General features: G+C 32.7%; 1 protein-coding gene across 1 annotated transcript in view; it reads left to right on the forward strand.

Annotated features, from left to right (window-relative positions):
* LOC148946309 (cytochrome P450 315a1, mitochondrial-like) overlaps nucleotides 1-14,297 on the forward strand; it is a 58,532-nt gene extending 44,235 nt beyond the window's left edge. Inside the window, exons 7-10 of the mRNA XM_089097658.1 lie at nucleotides 2,963-3,196; nucleotides 7,788-8,000; nucleotides 11,159-11,281; nucleotides 12,919-14,297. Coding sequence (XP_088953784.1) covers nucleotides 2,963-3,196; nucleotides 7,788-8,000; nucleotides 11,159-11,269 — 558 coding nt within the window. The 3' untranslated portion in view covers nucleotides 11,270-11,281; nucleotides 12,919-14,297. The remainder of the gene's footprint in view (nucleotides 1-2,962; nucleotides 3,197-7,787; nucleotides 8,001-11,158; nucleotides 11,282-12,918) is intronic.
* The last annotated feature ends 224 nt before the right edge of the window (nucleotides 14,298-14,521 follow it).

Consider the following 14,521-nt stretch of genomic DNA (forward strand, 5'->3'; position numbering starts at 1 on the left):
ATGTTTTTCTGGAACATTTTCAAAATTAGTACATTGACTTAGTTTGAGTCAATGCGCCTGTGTAAAAATATGGTCAAAATTCCTAAGTGTGAAATGTCTTATTTTTCAAAACTGGTCCTGTGGCCAGGTTCAAGGTTACATTTGTTTATTGTTTGAAAAGAACAAGTTTTAATTTGTATGGTCAAAACGTTGGCATCTTTTAAGTCACTTGTCATCTATGAATGGAAAATAAATGAGACATTTTGTTTGCTTGGTATACTGAATAAGGTTCGTTTGTAAAATTGGCAGCTAACTATATAGCTAACTGTTGCCACATATAGCTAACTATACGTGGCAACAGAAGCGGCTTAAAACTATGAATGTTGTTTTTCCGAAAGCATGGTAGTACCATGAAATAGGCTTCGAAAGGGAGGGGCAAGAAAAAAATTTCTCCCAACAAAAGTATACAGATTGCCAAAGATCGTCCTTGTCGGCCATCCGTCTAGGTCCGACAAGCAGGTCGTCCCCGAAAGGTGTGGGAGGATGTCGTAAGGAAATATTGGTACTTGGGCATTATATGGGCATTTCTAAAAAGTCAAGTTTGGTTAATGCAAATGAAATAAAATAAGATGAATATATAATAGTTTATAAACAAATTTGGGCTATATATTTGCACATTAGGGGGTGTGTGTGTGTGGGGGGGGGGGGGTAAATCATTGCATATATTAAATACTTAACCTAACCTAGATACCTTCCCCCCCCCCCCCGCCTAAACCCCAAAAATCAACAGTTCAAATATCGTATACACAATGAAAATCACGCTATGCATTCCATTACTTTATAGCGGTGTCTTAAATTAACCCGTCAAAAACGGGTTTTTTGTCACTGGTTTTCTTGTAACTGCCCATATAATGCCCAAGTATCGAAATATTCAAGGGAAACGGGAACTGCTTAGTAGGGTGTAAAGAGGGAGACCCTGAATAGATTTGATGGAGAGGAGCATGCGTAGCTGTGTTGGTCTTGGTGCTGCAGTGAGTTGTTGGTAGTAGTAGTAGTAGTAGTATAAGTTTTTCTTTATCTTTTATAACCAACTTTAAAAAATCTCTGCTGTTTCTAGCATGTATTTAACATTTGTTGTAGCTTTACGGCCTGACTGCTCCCCACTTCTACATACTAAATTGCACCTTTTTTATTTCTTTTTGTTTTGCCAGCATAATAAAATGGTACTTTCCTGGGTTTGGGGACACTGGAAGAATTGAAAGTTTCTTAAAACAAAAGACGAATCTTGTTCTAAAAGAAGACAAATATCTAGTTTTGGTCGATCATTTGAGGGAAGAAGTGTGCTGGATTTGTTTGTGTTTCTTAGCTTAAAGTCAGTTGAACTGGCTTATGAAAAAGTAATTCAGTACTCAGTATCCTGCACACTTTTTTCATATACAACCTTAAATGCGATCGGTTTTGTGTGATAGTTTGATCGAGAGGTAGCCACAAATAACTTAAATTCCTCGAAGTCATAAATTGCCTTCTTGGCACGCATTTTACTCTTCATATTTGCTGGTCTCCGGTTAAGTGTGATAATTAAATACATAAATTCATACAATAACAAACAGATAAGTTAAAAAACTAATCATCCCTAGAGAGAATTTGAGGGGTGGCCGGCTTTTTGCCATCTAGTGTGCATCTCGTAGCTGTGCCGAGCGTGGCGGAACTGTGCCAAGCCTGTTGAAAATGTGTTCTGCCACCCTTGGCACTCTTGGCATGCGCTACCTGGTGAACATGATTTCTGAGTATCAGCTACCCCTTGACAGGATTTGACGGAATCTTTTGTTGAACCTAAAAAGTTTTAGGTGAAGTGTTTTGACGCTAAAATCTTAAGATATTGGGATTAGTAAATTTTGTATCCGCACCATTTGTGTAATATCATCTTTACTGTTAGACTAAAGGATGAGAAGGCCGAAGGTTTATCTCTAGTAGCCTACTGTCCTGCTTACGAAGACTAACTAAAATTTGAACTGAAGTAAAAATTGAAATTCTTTTTGTACCTAATATACACACAGGAGTGCCAGTGGGAAGGCGAGGGGGATTCGTCCCCTAGATTGTGAAAGACACCTTTTTATGTGTTTTCATTGAAAAATCAAAAAAATTATATCCTCCCCTACATTATAAAAGCCATGTTTTTTTTGTATCTCCATTAAAAAATTGAAAAAGTTCGTCTTGAAGTTGCTAGCAACGTTGCTATTTAAGTTTATATGTTTCTTAATTTTATTTTTCTCTATAAATTAAGGATTTATATTACTCTGCTAAGAGAAAGTGTGGTTGTCCCATAGGGTTTGTTGCAATGAAAATTATTTTTCATGGTTATCCCCCCTCCCCCGCCTTGTTGAGGAAAATCTAATGCCCTTGTTCCAAGTTTCGGCCGTGTGTCCGAAATATATTATACACTTTTAATCTTTATCGCACGCAGGTTCTTCCAAATTTGCACTCGTCCATGGAAACAATGGTGAATCATAAACAAAAGTAAATCGGAAGAAATTTTAGGTAGAGGGGGAGGGGGTGTAATAATACTGACTAAAAGTTTTCAGAATTAATGTCAGCAGACTGTTTTTGATGTTAATAGAAACAAGTTTGTTATGTGAATAGTGTTACAAACCGAGGAAAGCATAACAGACGGTCTGTCTTCTCGATCTCGATGTCGAAACATTACTCGATCTCCTGTGGTCATTGTGTCCTTTGTGCTTGGAGTCTTTTCCCAATTCTTAAGAGATTCCGGATGTATTACCCGTATTTAAAATATTGTAATTTTTTCTTTATCTTCCATCTTGAAAAAAAAGAAAAAAAAAGGTTTTTTGTGATTAATTTTAGCGTTTGTGAGATAATTTAAAATTTAGAGATACAGTATAAAAGAGTCTCAGTTATGATTTATGTGCGTTTGTTTCTCACTACGGTATTATCGTTTTTTTAGCCCTAATTTTGTTATTTCTAGACATCACATTCAATGCAATGGGTGTTTTATTTGATCTCTCAAAACTTGGAAATACAAGAAAAGGTTGCACAAGAAGTCAAACAAGTTCGAGGCTGCATCCATTCATTCACTTCACAAATTCCCACATTAAAAGGTGCTGTTAAAGAGGCTCTCAGACTGTACCCTGTGGCTCCATTTATTACCAGAGTGCTCCCGCACGAAGCAATCATTGGGAATTTCCACATTCCTGCCGAGGTGAGAAACAGTTTCAGTTGCAAATAAAGACAAATGAAGAAAAATGTTTTTGACATTTTCCAAATATGGTCTAAAACTAAACCAAAGATTATAGAATCAATAAATTTTTAAGTGCCTTAATGTTTTCCAGTTTTTTTTATTGTGCTTTTTTCTAACTTTAGAATCGTTTGTGGAGCCAAATATAGCTCTAAGCCCCATACTAAGAAAATTTCTGAAAGTTCTTCAGGACATTTCAATATTTATGTTTTTAAGATTTAAATCCGGTTAAATTCAAATGAATTCATCTCCTCTGGTGCCTAAAAAAAAAAAAAGTATATATATATATATATATATATATATATATATATATATATATATATATATATATATATATATATATATATATAAACTATGTGCGTTGATGACTGCAATGTGTTTTAATAATAAAAATTTTTTAAGGAGATTTCTGCTTTTCCAAAAAATTGGAAGTTGATTGCAAAACCGTTTTGCAAATCGAAATTAAAATGCAAAATATATATTTTTAAACTAAGACATTGGTTTATATGAATTCAAAATAAAAATACATAGGAAGAAACTTGAATTTGTAGTTTCACCTTTAGTAAAGTTGGCGTAAGTACATATATATATATATATATATATATATATATATATATATATATATATATATATATATATATATATATATTATGTTTAAGAGGTAATTACTTGGCAAAAAAAAAAAAAAAAAAAAAAAAAAAAAAAAAAAAAAAAAAAAAAAAAACTGTCGTCCTAATCCAGCAATTGAGACAAATGAGCACTTGAACGAGGCTTTTACCTTACCCATCTATCCAACTACCTCAGGACCAAACAGTATACCCAAACCGTCAACCAAATAGAAAAGTCCAAATCCATGCAAAGTTGTCATCAATAAATGCAAGCTCGTTATAAATTTACCAGCAAAAGCACCTTAAATCTAGCAAAATATTTCCCAAGTAGAACCTTCCATTTAGGGCATTCATCAGGAAGAAAGGCCACCTGCCTTAACGGGTTTCGAGGCTTTTACATTCTTTACCCAGCACGGTGGAGCCTCTACCATAAGTGATCTATATGGTAACCCTATATATATATATATATATATATATATATATATATATATATATATATATATATATATATATATATATATATATATATATATATATATATATATATATATATATATATATATATATATATATATATATATATATATATATATATATATATATATATATATATATATATATATATATATATATATATATATATATATATATATATATATATATATATATATATATATATATGTATATATATATATATATTCAAAATGTTGTAAAGTTCTTAATAATTCGAACGTCATTAAAATGATTTCAAAAATATTTTTCTAATAATTGCTGACAACTTGGGGATAAGCACATTGAATAAAGACAGAAATTCATCACGTTGGCGTTCTACACACATAGATATGCCAATAAATCGAATATTTAATACTATTTTAATGAAATCTATTAAGTGTGTAACGGAAATACCTGCTTGGCTTCGCTGAATGTTTATATCAACGAAAAAACAAGATTCTCTGACGAATGTAAGAGCGAATATTTGATACTCTTTTACTGAAATCTACTAAGTTTGTAATGGAAATACCTGCTTGGCTTCAGGTACCTGTTGTATAACATCTCATAATTCTAAAATAAAGTCTAAAATTAGTGATTAGTAGATATATTTGGATATAGGCAATAATGCCGGTTGATTGTTTATAGTAACGAAAATATAAGATTCCCTGACGAATGTTAAGAGTGAAGTTCAACGAACAAAACTGTTTCTTCTAAGCCTATATCTATAAACCTATATAAGTCAATATATCTAAGCATTCATTATAGAGGCCAGTATTGTCTCCCAATAGACATTGTGCACTTCCTATTACGTAATTAGCCTTTTAGTAATTGTTTCGATGACGAAAAAGCATTGAAACTGGTGCCAAAGATATCTATGTCGTCTTTTACTTGGGTTAATGCCCTCGTAAGTGGTGTCATTGAACCCTGTTACTAGATTATAAACATTTTTTCTAAGAACGAGAAATTCATTATAATATTTATTATCTCTTTTCTATTTTGTTATTTTCACTTAGCAACATGAATGGTAATGTAAGTAATGCAGCCTTATTCTTGCATCACCTAGACTATACTCACGATAAGAAATGGGCTCCTTCATGGCCCTTTGTCCCTTTCATGGGGGATGATAGTTTGATTTTTAAAGAAGTGCAGCTATAAATTCATTAGAACCGTGCTATTAGGATTTCTAGGATTTTTCTTATGTGAATAGGAATTGTTTTTTAATCAATTCGTAAAATACGAAACAGTGACAATTAACCAAGAACATACCCCATTTTGAACATACCCCAAGAACCCATTGTATCGTATTTGTTCCTGAATTAGGTGAGAAGCGGTCATAAGTAAGGATTTAAAGGAAACTGGAAATTCTTGGCAGAGGAAAAGAGCAAGGCTATGAAATGATTAGGGTGGAGGAGGAGCGTGCACTGCTGTGCTTACTTCAGGTGGTCTGGTGCTGCAGTGAGTTGTTAGTAGCAGTAGTAGATATTGCTGGTGTTGATCAGGGTACAAAATCATTTGGTGAGATAAAGGCTAGTTTTTTCTACTTTTTCAAGCATAGGGATGATGTAGAAGAAGTAAATTTTATCATTGACTTAGTCAAGTTGATTCCAAAAAATCTATTTGGGGTCTTTCTATTATTAGTATTATTATTGTTTTAGTAAATTTCTAAGGGGCTGTGTAAACCTAATAGTCAGTCAAGTGGTTAAACGTCCTTTGATTAAGCATCATAATGACTCGTTTAGTTTTTGTTTCAGAAATTAAGAGATACTTTAGTTTATTATTTTAACATTATTAGTTTTACCATTTTACCATTTATTATTTTAACATTACTTTAGTTCTATTATTTTAACATTTTCCTTTTGTACTTAGGAAGATGTCATGTCCTATAAAATATCTTGGACCAGGTGAAAGTACTCAAATTTTATCAAATCTTTTGCATTTTAGGGTGGTTCATCAGGTTTTTTAAAAAGCTCCCACCAGAATTTCTCTTTTCATTATTATTTTGCTCCTTTATCTTTTTCGTCTTTTTGCTCATCATACTGATGAGCATGATGAGCAAATCTTTCTGCTCATCTTTTTGCTCGTCGGTCTGTTTCTTATAATTAGTATACTCTAGGTGATGCAAGGATAAGCCTGCATTACTTGCATTACCATTCATGTTGCTAAAAGAAATGCTGCTAAAAAAAAGTTCAAGAAATGTTATCTTTATTAAGCAAAGGATAAAATATTTTTTTAGCAACCACAAATATCAAACTTGAACTCAAAACTTGATTCAGTAATATCAAAATATGAAAATCAAATAATTTTCGAGCTGTCTGTTTAGCGCAGTACCTTCTCTGCATTTTGTTGGTAAAAAGTCTGCGAAACTTCTAATTTTTTTTTTTTTTTTTGTATAAAAATTTCTCTAATCTAGAGAATCAGGTTACAAAAAAAAAAGAAAAAAAAATCTGGAAGCGATTATGCCCTTCTGGATTTTTCCTTTTTTGATAAAAAAAATACACACAAAAAAAAATGAAATTTGAAGTCTCTTGGTACAAAACATGGTTTGCCTGTAGAAGTTAAAAGTTTCAAAATTTTATGAACGTTTTATTATTTTGTTATGATTTTTTTTTTCTTATTTGTAAAGATTATTCTTTTCAAGCCGATTTCAATTATTTAAATTTCATATCTTTTTTACTTACCATTTATGGTAAATTTACGTAATAAATCTGTGTAATGGAGTCTCTTTGAAAGATATTACTACATGTAAACTGCGTCTAATTGGCAACGCTGAAGCTAATACGTGTAATATAAATAGACCCCATCCCACCACACGCTTCAGATGCTGTTCTGAATAGCCAATAGCGTTACACAAACACGTAAACGCTACCTGATTTATTTATATCATATATATATATATATATATATATATATATATATATATATATATATATATATAATTAGCCCGTTTGTGTGCAAAATTTTTATAAAGATATGAATTATGCATCGCATCTTATGGTACTCCAATACGATGGACAGATGAATGTGAAACTTCTATTTCGAAATGTAAATTTATGGAAAGGAGTAAAGAGAGGAGCTTTGAATAGATTTGAGTGGGGAAGCGTTTCATAATTGTGTCAACCTCAAGGGGCTTGGTGTTGCAATCAGCTGTAGTATCAATTTGAAAGTTAACATTTGAAATTGAACAATCCCCCAAAAGTAAATTTCTACTGAACTAGTAACTTTTGACCGGTTTCTAAATACTATAATATAACATGAAAAAATAGTATATTTTCTAAGTAGCAAAAATAACAACTAATATTTGATATTAGTTGTTAATGTTTAATATTGAAATTTTTTATAGTTAACAATTTGAAGTTGGCTTAAACTTAGTGTAGCTTTGCAACTTTCTTCAATTTAACCATTATTAATTATTTCTTAATTTGCTAAAAGCCCTTTGCTATAGTTAACTGTTTCAGACATTGGTCTTCATGTCTACGTACACAAGTGGACGTGATGAGAGGTTCTTTTCACAACCGACTCGATTTTGGCCTGAGAGATGGGGTCGTAGAGACTCGAACAAGCAAGTTGGTTTTAGTCATCCCCTGGCATCAATGGCCTTTGGGCATAGCACACGGAATTGTGTTGGGAAACATTTGGCACTCACCCAAATGTATCTGCTTTTAAGTAAAGTGAGTATCCCTACCTTGTTTGTTTCCATTGTAAAGGCTAATTGTTAAGGTACCAATGAGGTACTTTGTTTCAAAGTTTTAGCTCTAATTTGGGGGGGGGGGGTACCGAGGAAGCCCTTGTACATAGATTTTGAAAATAATTTTGATAATTTTTTTTTAAAGAGAAAAAAGCAACAACGCCCTCACCTCCTCCTTGATTCTGAAAAGTGCTTTTATTCTTTTTAAAAGTGCTTTTAATTTTCCACAATAGATGCATTAGAGCAACATTAGACGAAGATGATGAAAGATTTCATATCGATTTGTGGACCGCTTGGAGGGGTGGTCTGACCAAATAGACCGACACAGTGGAGAGAAAATTGAGTTTGAATTTTATTCTTGGTCTTGAGGTTCAGTCGAAACGTTTAGAGGCCAAAACTGACCAAGTCTAAAAAAAATCAAAAAGAAGGTTCACAGCTGGTTTTGACTATAGAGCATCAATCGAATCATTTGTTATTATAATTTTCCACAATAGATGCATTAGAGCAACATTAGACGAAGATGATGAAAGATTTCATATCTATTTGTGGACCGCTTGGAGGGGCGGTCTGACCAAATCGACCATCACAGAGGAGAGAAAATTGAGTTTGAATTTTATTCTTAGTCTTGAGGTTCAGTCAAAACGTTTAGAGGCCAAAACTGACCAAGTCTAAACAAAAATCAAAAAGAAGGTTCTCATCTGGTTTTGACTATAGAGTACCAAACCAATTATTTATTCGTAGAATTTTCCACAATAGATGCATTAGAGAAACATTAGACGAAGATGATGAAAGATTTCATATCGATTTATGGACAGCTTGGAGGGCGGTCTGACCAAATCCACAAACAAAGAGGGGAGAAAATTGAGTTTGAATTTTATTCTTGGTATTGAGGTTCAGTAAAAACGTTTAGAGGCCAAAACTGACCAAGTCTAAACAAAAATCAAAAAGAAGGTTCACAGCTGGTTTTGACTATAGAACTTCAATAATTTTTTTTTTTTTTTTTGTATCATATCTTGCGGAAAGAATTATATTTAAGGTGTCTGAAACCGTTACAATACTTTTCTCTGCAACTTTTCTTTTAGCTAGTTTCTGACTGAAAGAAATTTTCACTTCGCCTGCCAGCTTTTATGGCGCCCAACGAAAAACAAAATGTCTATAGGAGAATATTCGATTCACTTTTCTTCCATATCATTGTTAAAACTTCACTTCTAATCTACTCGGCAAGATTATGAAAGCTTCTTGACGGAAGTAACGACAAAGACTGTTACTTTTTTATTATAAAAAAAAACACTTGAAATACGAACACTTTAAACAAAAAAAAATAAAATTTAGTCTTCATTTTTGAAGTTTTTTTTAGTTATTTCTATTTCTTCTATTTGTTTTGCCTTATATTCTGCTGAACACGGTTATTACTCATACAACCAAAATATTCGCCTAAGTTTCATTTAAATCAATTCAAAAAATGAATCATTCCGTATAATTTCTTTTATTTGTATAAAAGCTTCGTGTTATATGTTGTCCAAAATTGACTATTATTTCTTGTTTTCAGATTGTTATTTTGTGTTTTTGTTTTTTTTTAAGTGGAACTTACAAGAAAAAATTGTGGAAGATTTTGCTTCCCATCCGATGGGCGAGCCAGAATTCACGTATTGACCTCGCTTGGTCATTTTCTCTTGACAAAGTAAAGTATCTTCAGACAGGACTTAGCTTCCTTCAATCTAGTCTTGTTTGGAATGGAAGCGGAAAATATTTCGCCAAAAAAACTCAAAATGAAATAATTGTATCATTGTGCACCGTAAGGCTCCATAACCTCGTAAAAGAGTACCGGGCGAGGAGCAAGTCCAAATACTTAGGCTACTTCCTTTATAAATGCCACTTGCCCAAAAGGAATAAAGAAATCTTTAAATTCAACGTTGAAGATTCCATCCATTTTTTTTTAATGGCTTTAAATGGCTTTAATTTTTTAATGTCTTTAATGGCTTAAAAAATTATTTTAATGGCTTTAAATGGCTTTAATTTTTTAATGGCTTCAACTATTATTTTCTAAATGGCTTTTTTTAAATGATAATCTCTCTTTATACGCCGCCCCACTCCTAAATGGGTCATTTTAGTCCTATGTAAGAGACTTTTTTACCCCACTTGGCATAGCTGTACTTAAACCAACATAAAAAAAAACTCAAGTTACATGTCACCCAAGCGTGCGGGATTACTTCTGTTTTGATCTAGTGCTAACTTTGTAGGGGGCGGGGGAATTGCGAATAGCCACCCTTGTTAAACGATAGCTTCTTTTTTATTTATGAAAGAAGAAGAAAAAAAAATTCATCTTCGGCTATGTTTAGCTGCATTTAACTAGATAAGGAGGTGAAATTACTAAATTACAGGATTGAAGCTACATACTGAGTATATGAAAAATTTGCCCTTAGAACAGTAAAAATTTGCTCATTCTAGTTTAGATATGATACTGATAATGTTACGTCAGGGCAAAGTCTGATAAATCGATAGTTGAATTTTAAAATTATGAAAAAAGACCCTTGAAAAGGTTTCAGCCTCAGCATCCTTTCCAAAGTAGATAAATTTGAGTAATTGAAGTGGAAAATTTGAACCACGAGAACTTGGTTTAATATACCTAAAAATAGCAATTTATTTATTTTTCACGTATTTCTATTAATACTACGCCCGTGTGTCTTTTGCTAGATTCAGCTTAATGGTTTGAGATCTAATTTTTAGATTTACCATTTATCTAATGAAAAGTTGCCTTAAATCTTCTCTCTGATTGGTTAAATACAAAGATTAGGGTTGAAAGTTGAACCCCGTCGAGATCGCCAAATTACGCACAGTAGACATTGTTGGCGGTGTAATCATGGGTCATTTTGTTTTATCGCCAATTGCGTGATGCTGAGGCTCGGACGATGCATTATCGCAATACTTTTCAAATTTTGGTACTTACAAAACGTCAATTCTCCATTAACACAAACTTTAAAACAAATAGGCAATTTGTAAAATACAAAACGTTAATAAAAACATTAATTCACCTCTGTGACTTTTATTCTTTAAGTTTTCTTCTATGAATCTTCTTTAGCTCATATCAGTTCATTTCAGTTCACAATCTTCATTAGTTCATCTTCTATAAATTTCTTCCAGGTGTTGGAATCTTACCGAATAACTTGTGATAATCATGAATATATTCAGTACAAAATGAGATTATTAGCAACGATGAATGAGCCTCTCCAAGTGACGCTTACTGGACGGTAACGCGGGTTATTTGTAAGTTGTTCCTTATCTCTTTATTTCTTGATTACAATTAATTAATTACTTTCCAGTTAGAAGAGTTTTCTACAGTTTTGTTCTCCTAAATCTATTTTGAAAGACATTGACCCACTCGCCTTTGGCGATGTGGTGAGGACCTAAAGATTTTAGAACTATTCCACAATATGGGCACCACTCCTCTCACGTGGTCGACGCGAGCAGATCCAAATTACGTGTTTACGGATTGAAATGCAGTTTTGTATATGTTTTTTTATCTGACAAATTATCTTCCAGATTAAGAACACATTTTAAGGTTGTAACACATTTAAAAACACATTTCAGGTGTACTTTAAGGTTCAAGGTCAAAGCACACACAAATATCATATTGCACAGGGAACTAGATTTCACTTTCATCTTTGACGGATTCTGTAGCTACAAGTAATTTCCTTCTAATAATTTAAGTTGAAACTTTAAATTCACTCAACTTTAAGTTCATTCTGTGCTATGATTCTGATGGAACAGACTTAAATATCAAAATGTAATCAAATTCTTAAGGTGCCGCCACTCAGTTCCTGCTACTGCAATGTAGATGTCAAGTTTAAGGGAATAGTGTAAAGGAATGTAAGGGAAAGGTGGGTGTGAGGAACTTATTTCGTGTTCGAGACAAATATACAACACGCAAGGAAGACGAATTATGTAGTGAAAGAGGAAAGTATATTGACAAGTTTACTAAAAATGAAAGTCTATTTTCATGTCCAGTGTGTGGATGTATAAATGAAAGTATGTTCCAACTGATGTCCAAGTGCGAAATATTGAAGGATTTAAAAATAATGTCTGTGGAAGTGTGAAATATGATAAATAATGCGATTTAAGAGTGATTGGTGGTGAATGTTATGTTACTTGGTGACTGGGAAGATTTCCCAGAGTGAGCATGCATCACAGTATAATAGTTGAGTATTATTTCCTTTTGGTAATTTTTGTTTATGCCTTTGTATTGCTCATTTATTTGCTAATAGTTGTTATTATATTCCATGTTGACATCGACCTGTTGCTTTTTGGCAATCTACATTATATCTTGTTATCAAAAGTATGATAAATTCAGGGAAACTTCCTTCAAGTCTACATTCTTTGGACTCTATAAACCTTCGTCGATGTCTGGTACTAGAAATCGCCTTTTGGATTTTGTCGTATACCATTCCGACTATAGTAGTTGTAAATAGTTATGTATTCTTTTGAAAAATTGCTAATTTTAGTTTAGGGGGTTGGGCTGTTCAGTATTTCTGGGGTGTAAATGGTAGAAGAAAAGGCATCAGCTTACGATGAATGTGATGAAGCATATTGTTATAGATCAAGTGACCAACTTCGTTAAAACGCAAACAGTAGTTGAATTGTTTTTTAAATTATAAATTAGGGTCTAACATATTTTAAATTACAGAAATAATCTTGAAATTCCCGGAGAAGGGGTCATAAGTTGAAAATTGAGGGGTTTTGGCCTCTCCATAGTTTTGCTCTGGTCATGAGTCAGCTTTTGTCGTCCAGTTACGACGACTGGATTTTTTTGCACAATTCCAATTTGAGCACCCCTTTGGTCCCGCATATTCCGGGATTGAAAATAAGAATAAGACTAAATTTCAATGCTTTCTTTTTTCTTTCAGTTCCTACATTGAGAGACAGCAAAGTGTTCAGTCTTCTAGTCAAAGTGCCAAACGTCTTCTGTGATTTTCCAATATCGAGCTTCCCAGCTAATGAAGATCGTATTGTTTCACAAGGATCCATCAACGAAATTGCTCAGTATTTTATTTGAATGGAAAATTTGCGAAGTACTGTGTGAGACAATGGTTGTGCCCAATCAATGCAAATATATGAGTCGCTGATATTCACCATTGATATAATTTTTGATGAAGTTGTATGGTTGTGAAGTTTTACTATGTGTTCTATTTTTTCTTTTGAATTTTGACGTGTTATAACCCTTCGTTATCCACAGCAAGCTAACAAAATTATGGCATTTCAAATTCTAAATATTATAAATTATTCGATTTTTTTTTTTTTAATAAATAATCCAGAACAACTTGCAGCATGCTCTTGATGTGTTTTCATATAAACAATTATATTACGAGTAAGTGTTACCCGTATTTCTTAGTTTTCTTAGAATTCACTGCTAAGAATCCAACACGATTGAATAATCATTCGTCTAATCTAGAGGTTTTAAAACAGAACGGTGATTGAGAAACAAGCATAAAACATGGAACTTTCAATGTAAATTGAAGCTGATATAACACTATATATTCTTTCGAAAGAGTATGGGTATCTTGTTAGAGTAGAAGATGGTGCTTGCGTTGGCGAAAAAACCGTCTGCGCCATCTAACGGTTAGTGACAATTGATGTTTCTGAATTTCAGGAACTAACACTAGACACTTATTACTACCCTTTTTTACCAATTACACTAATGAAATTAATTGTTCTTATTATTACACTAAAAAAAAGTGTCGTCACATGCGAGATGGCGCTGATAAATTTTTGTTGACACTAGCGCTAGTTCCCACTGTTATAAGTTACCTATACTCTTTGCTCTTTTCTTAAAGTACCAAATACATCAAAATAAAATCCCCCCTCCCCTTCTTGACCCATCTTATGGTCTAGGGTCCATCTAAGGACCCATACCTGAAAACCGCAGTATTTTAAGATCTTTCTTTCGGATCTTTTCAAAATTATCTTAGTTTTTAGTGCAGTATCATGTTCTCGTCAGTGTTGCCACATTGAACCGTGAAAATAAATAAGTGAAACCAATTTGTTAAATTTGACCACTCTTTCGTTGTTAAAACCTCAACCACTAATCATCTGTTAATTTCTAAAGACAGCTAAATCTTCAGAGGAAAGACTGCTTTCTGAAGCTGTTTGGTACTATATTTTCTTTTAGCTTATCCTTTGATATTTCACCCATCTTTACTTTTTGTTTGAATTTGATGCACGGAGAAAACAAAAACTCCTTAACTGCATATATACCTCTTTATCGTTAACACTCGGAATATTGTAAAAAAAAAAAGTCCGGAATTTGGAGTTTTTAAGTTTCAATCAAATGTTAAAATTCAGCAAATGAGGATATAAAAAAATAGGTAAAATATTTTAAATGAGACAGTAGACAAAAAAAATTAAACAAACAAAATTTTAATAAAAGCAAAATCGGAATATTTCGGCTTCACATCTAGAAGCATTTACATAAAAGATGTTTCTATTATCACAATTTTTTCTTTAGGTGCA

Source organism: Artemia sp. Qi Xiang Cuo, chromosome 12 (assembly GCF_049724085.1).
Source record: "Artemia sp. Qi Xiang Cuo chromosome 12, ASM4972408v1, whole genome shotgun sequence".
Lineage (NCBI taxonomy): Eukaryota > Metazoa > Arthropoda > Branchiopoda > Anostraca > Artemiidae > Artemia > Artemia sp. Qi Xiang Cuo.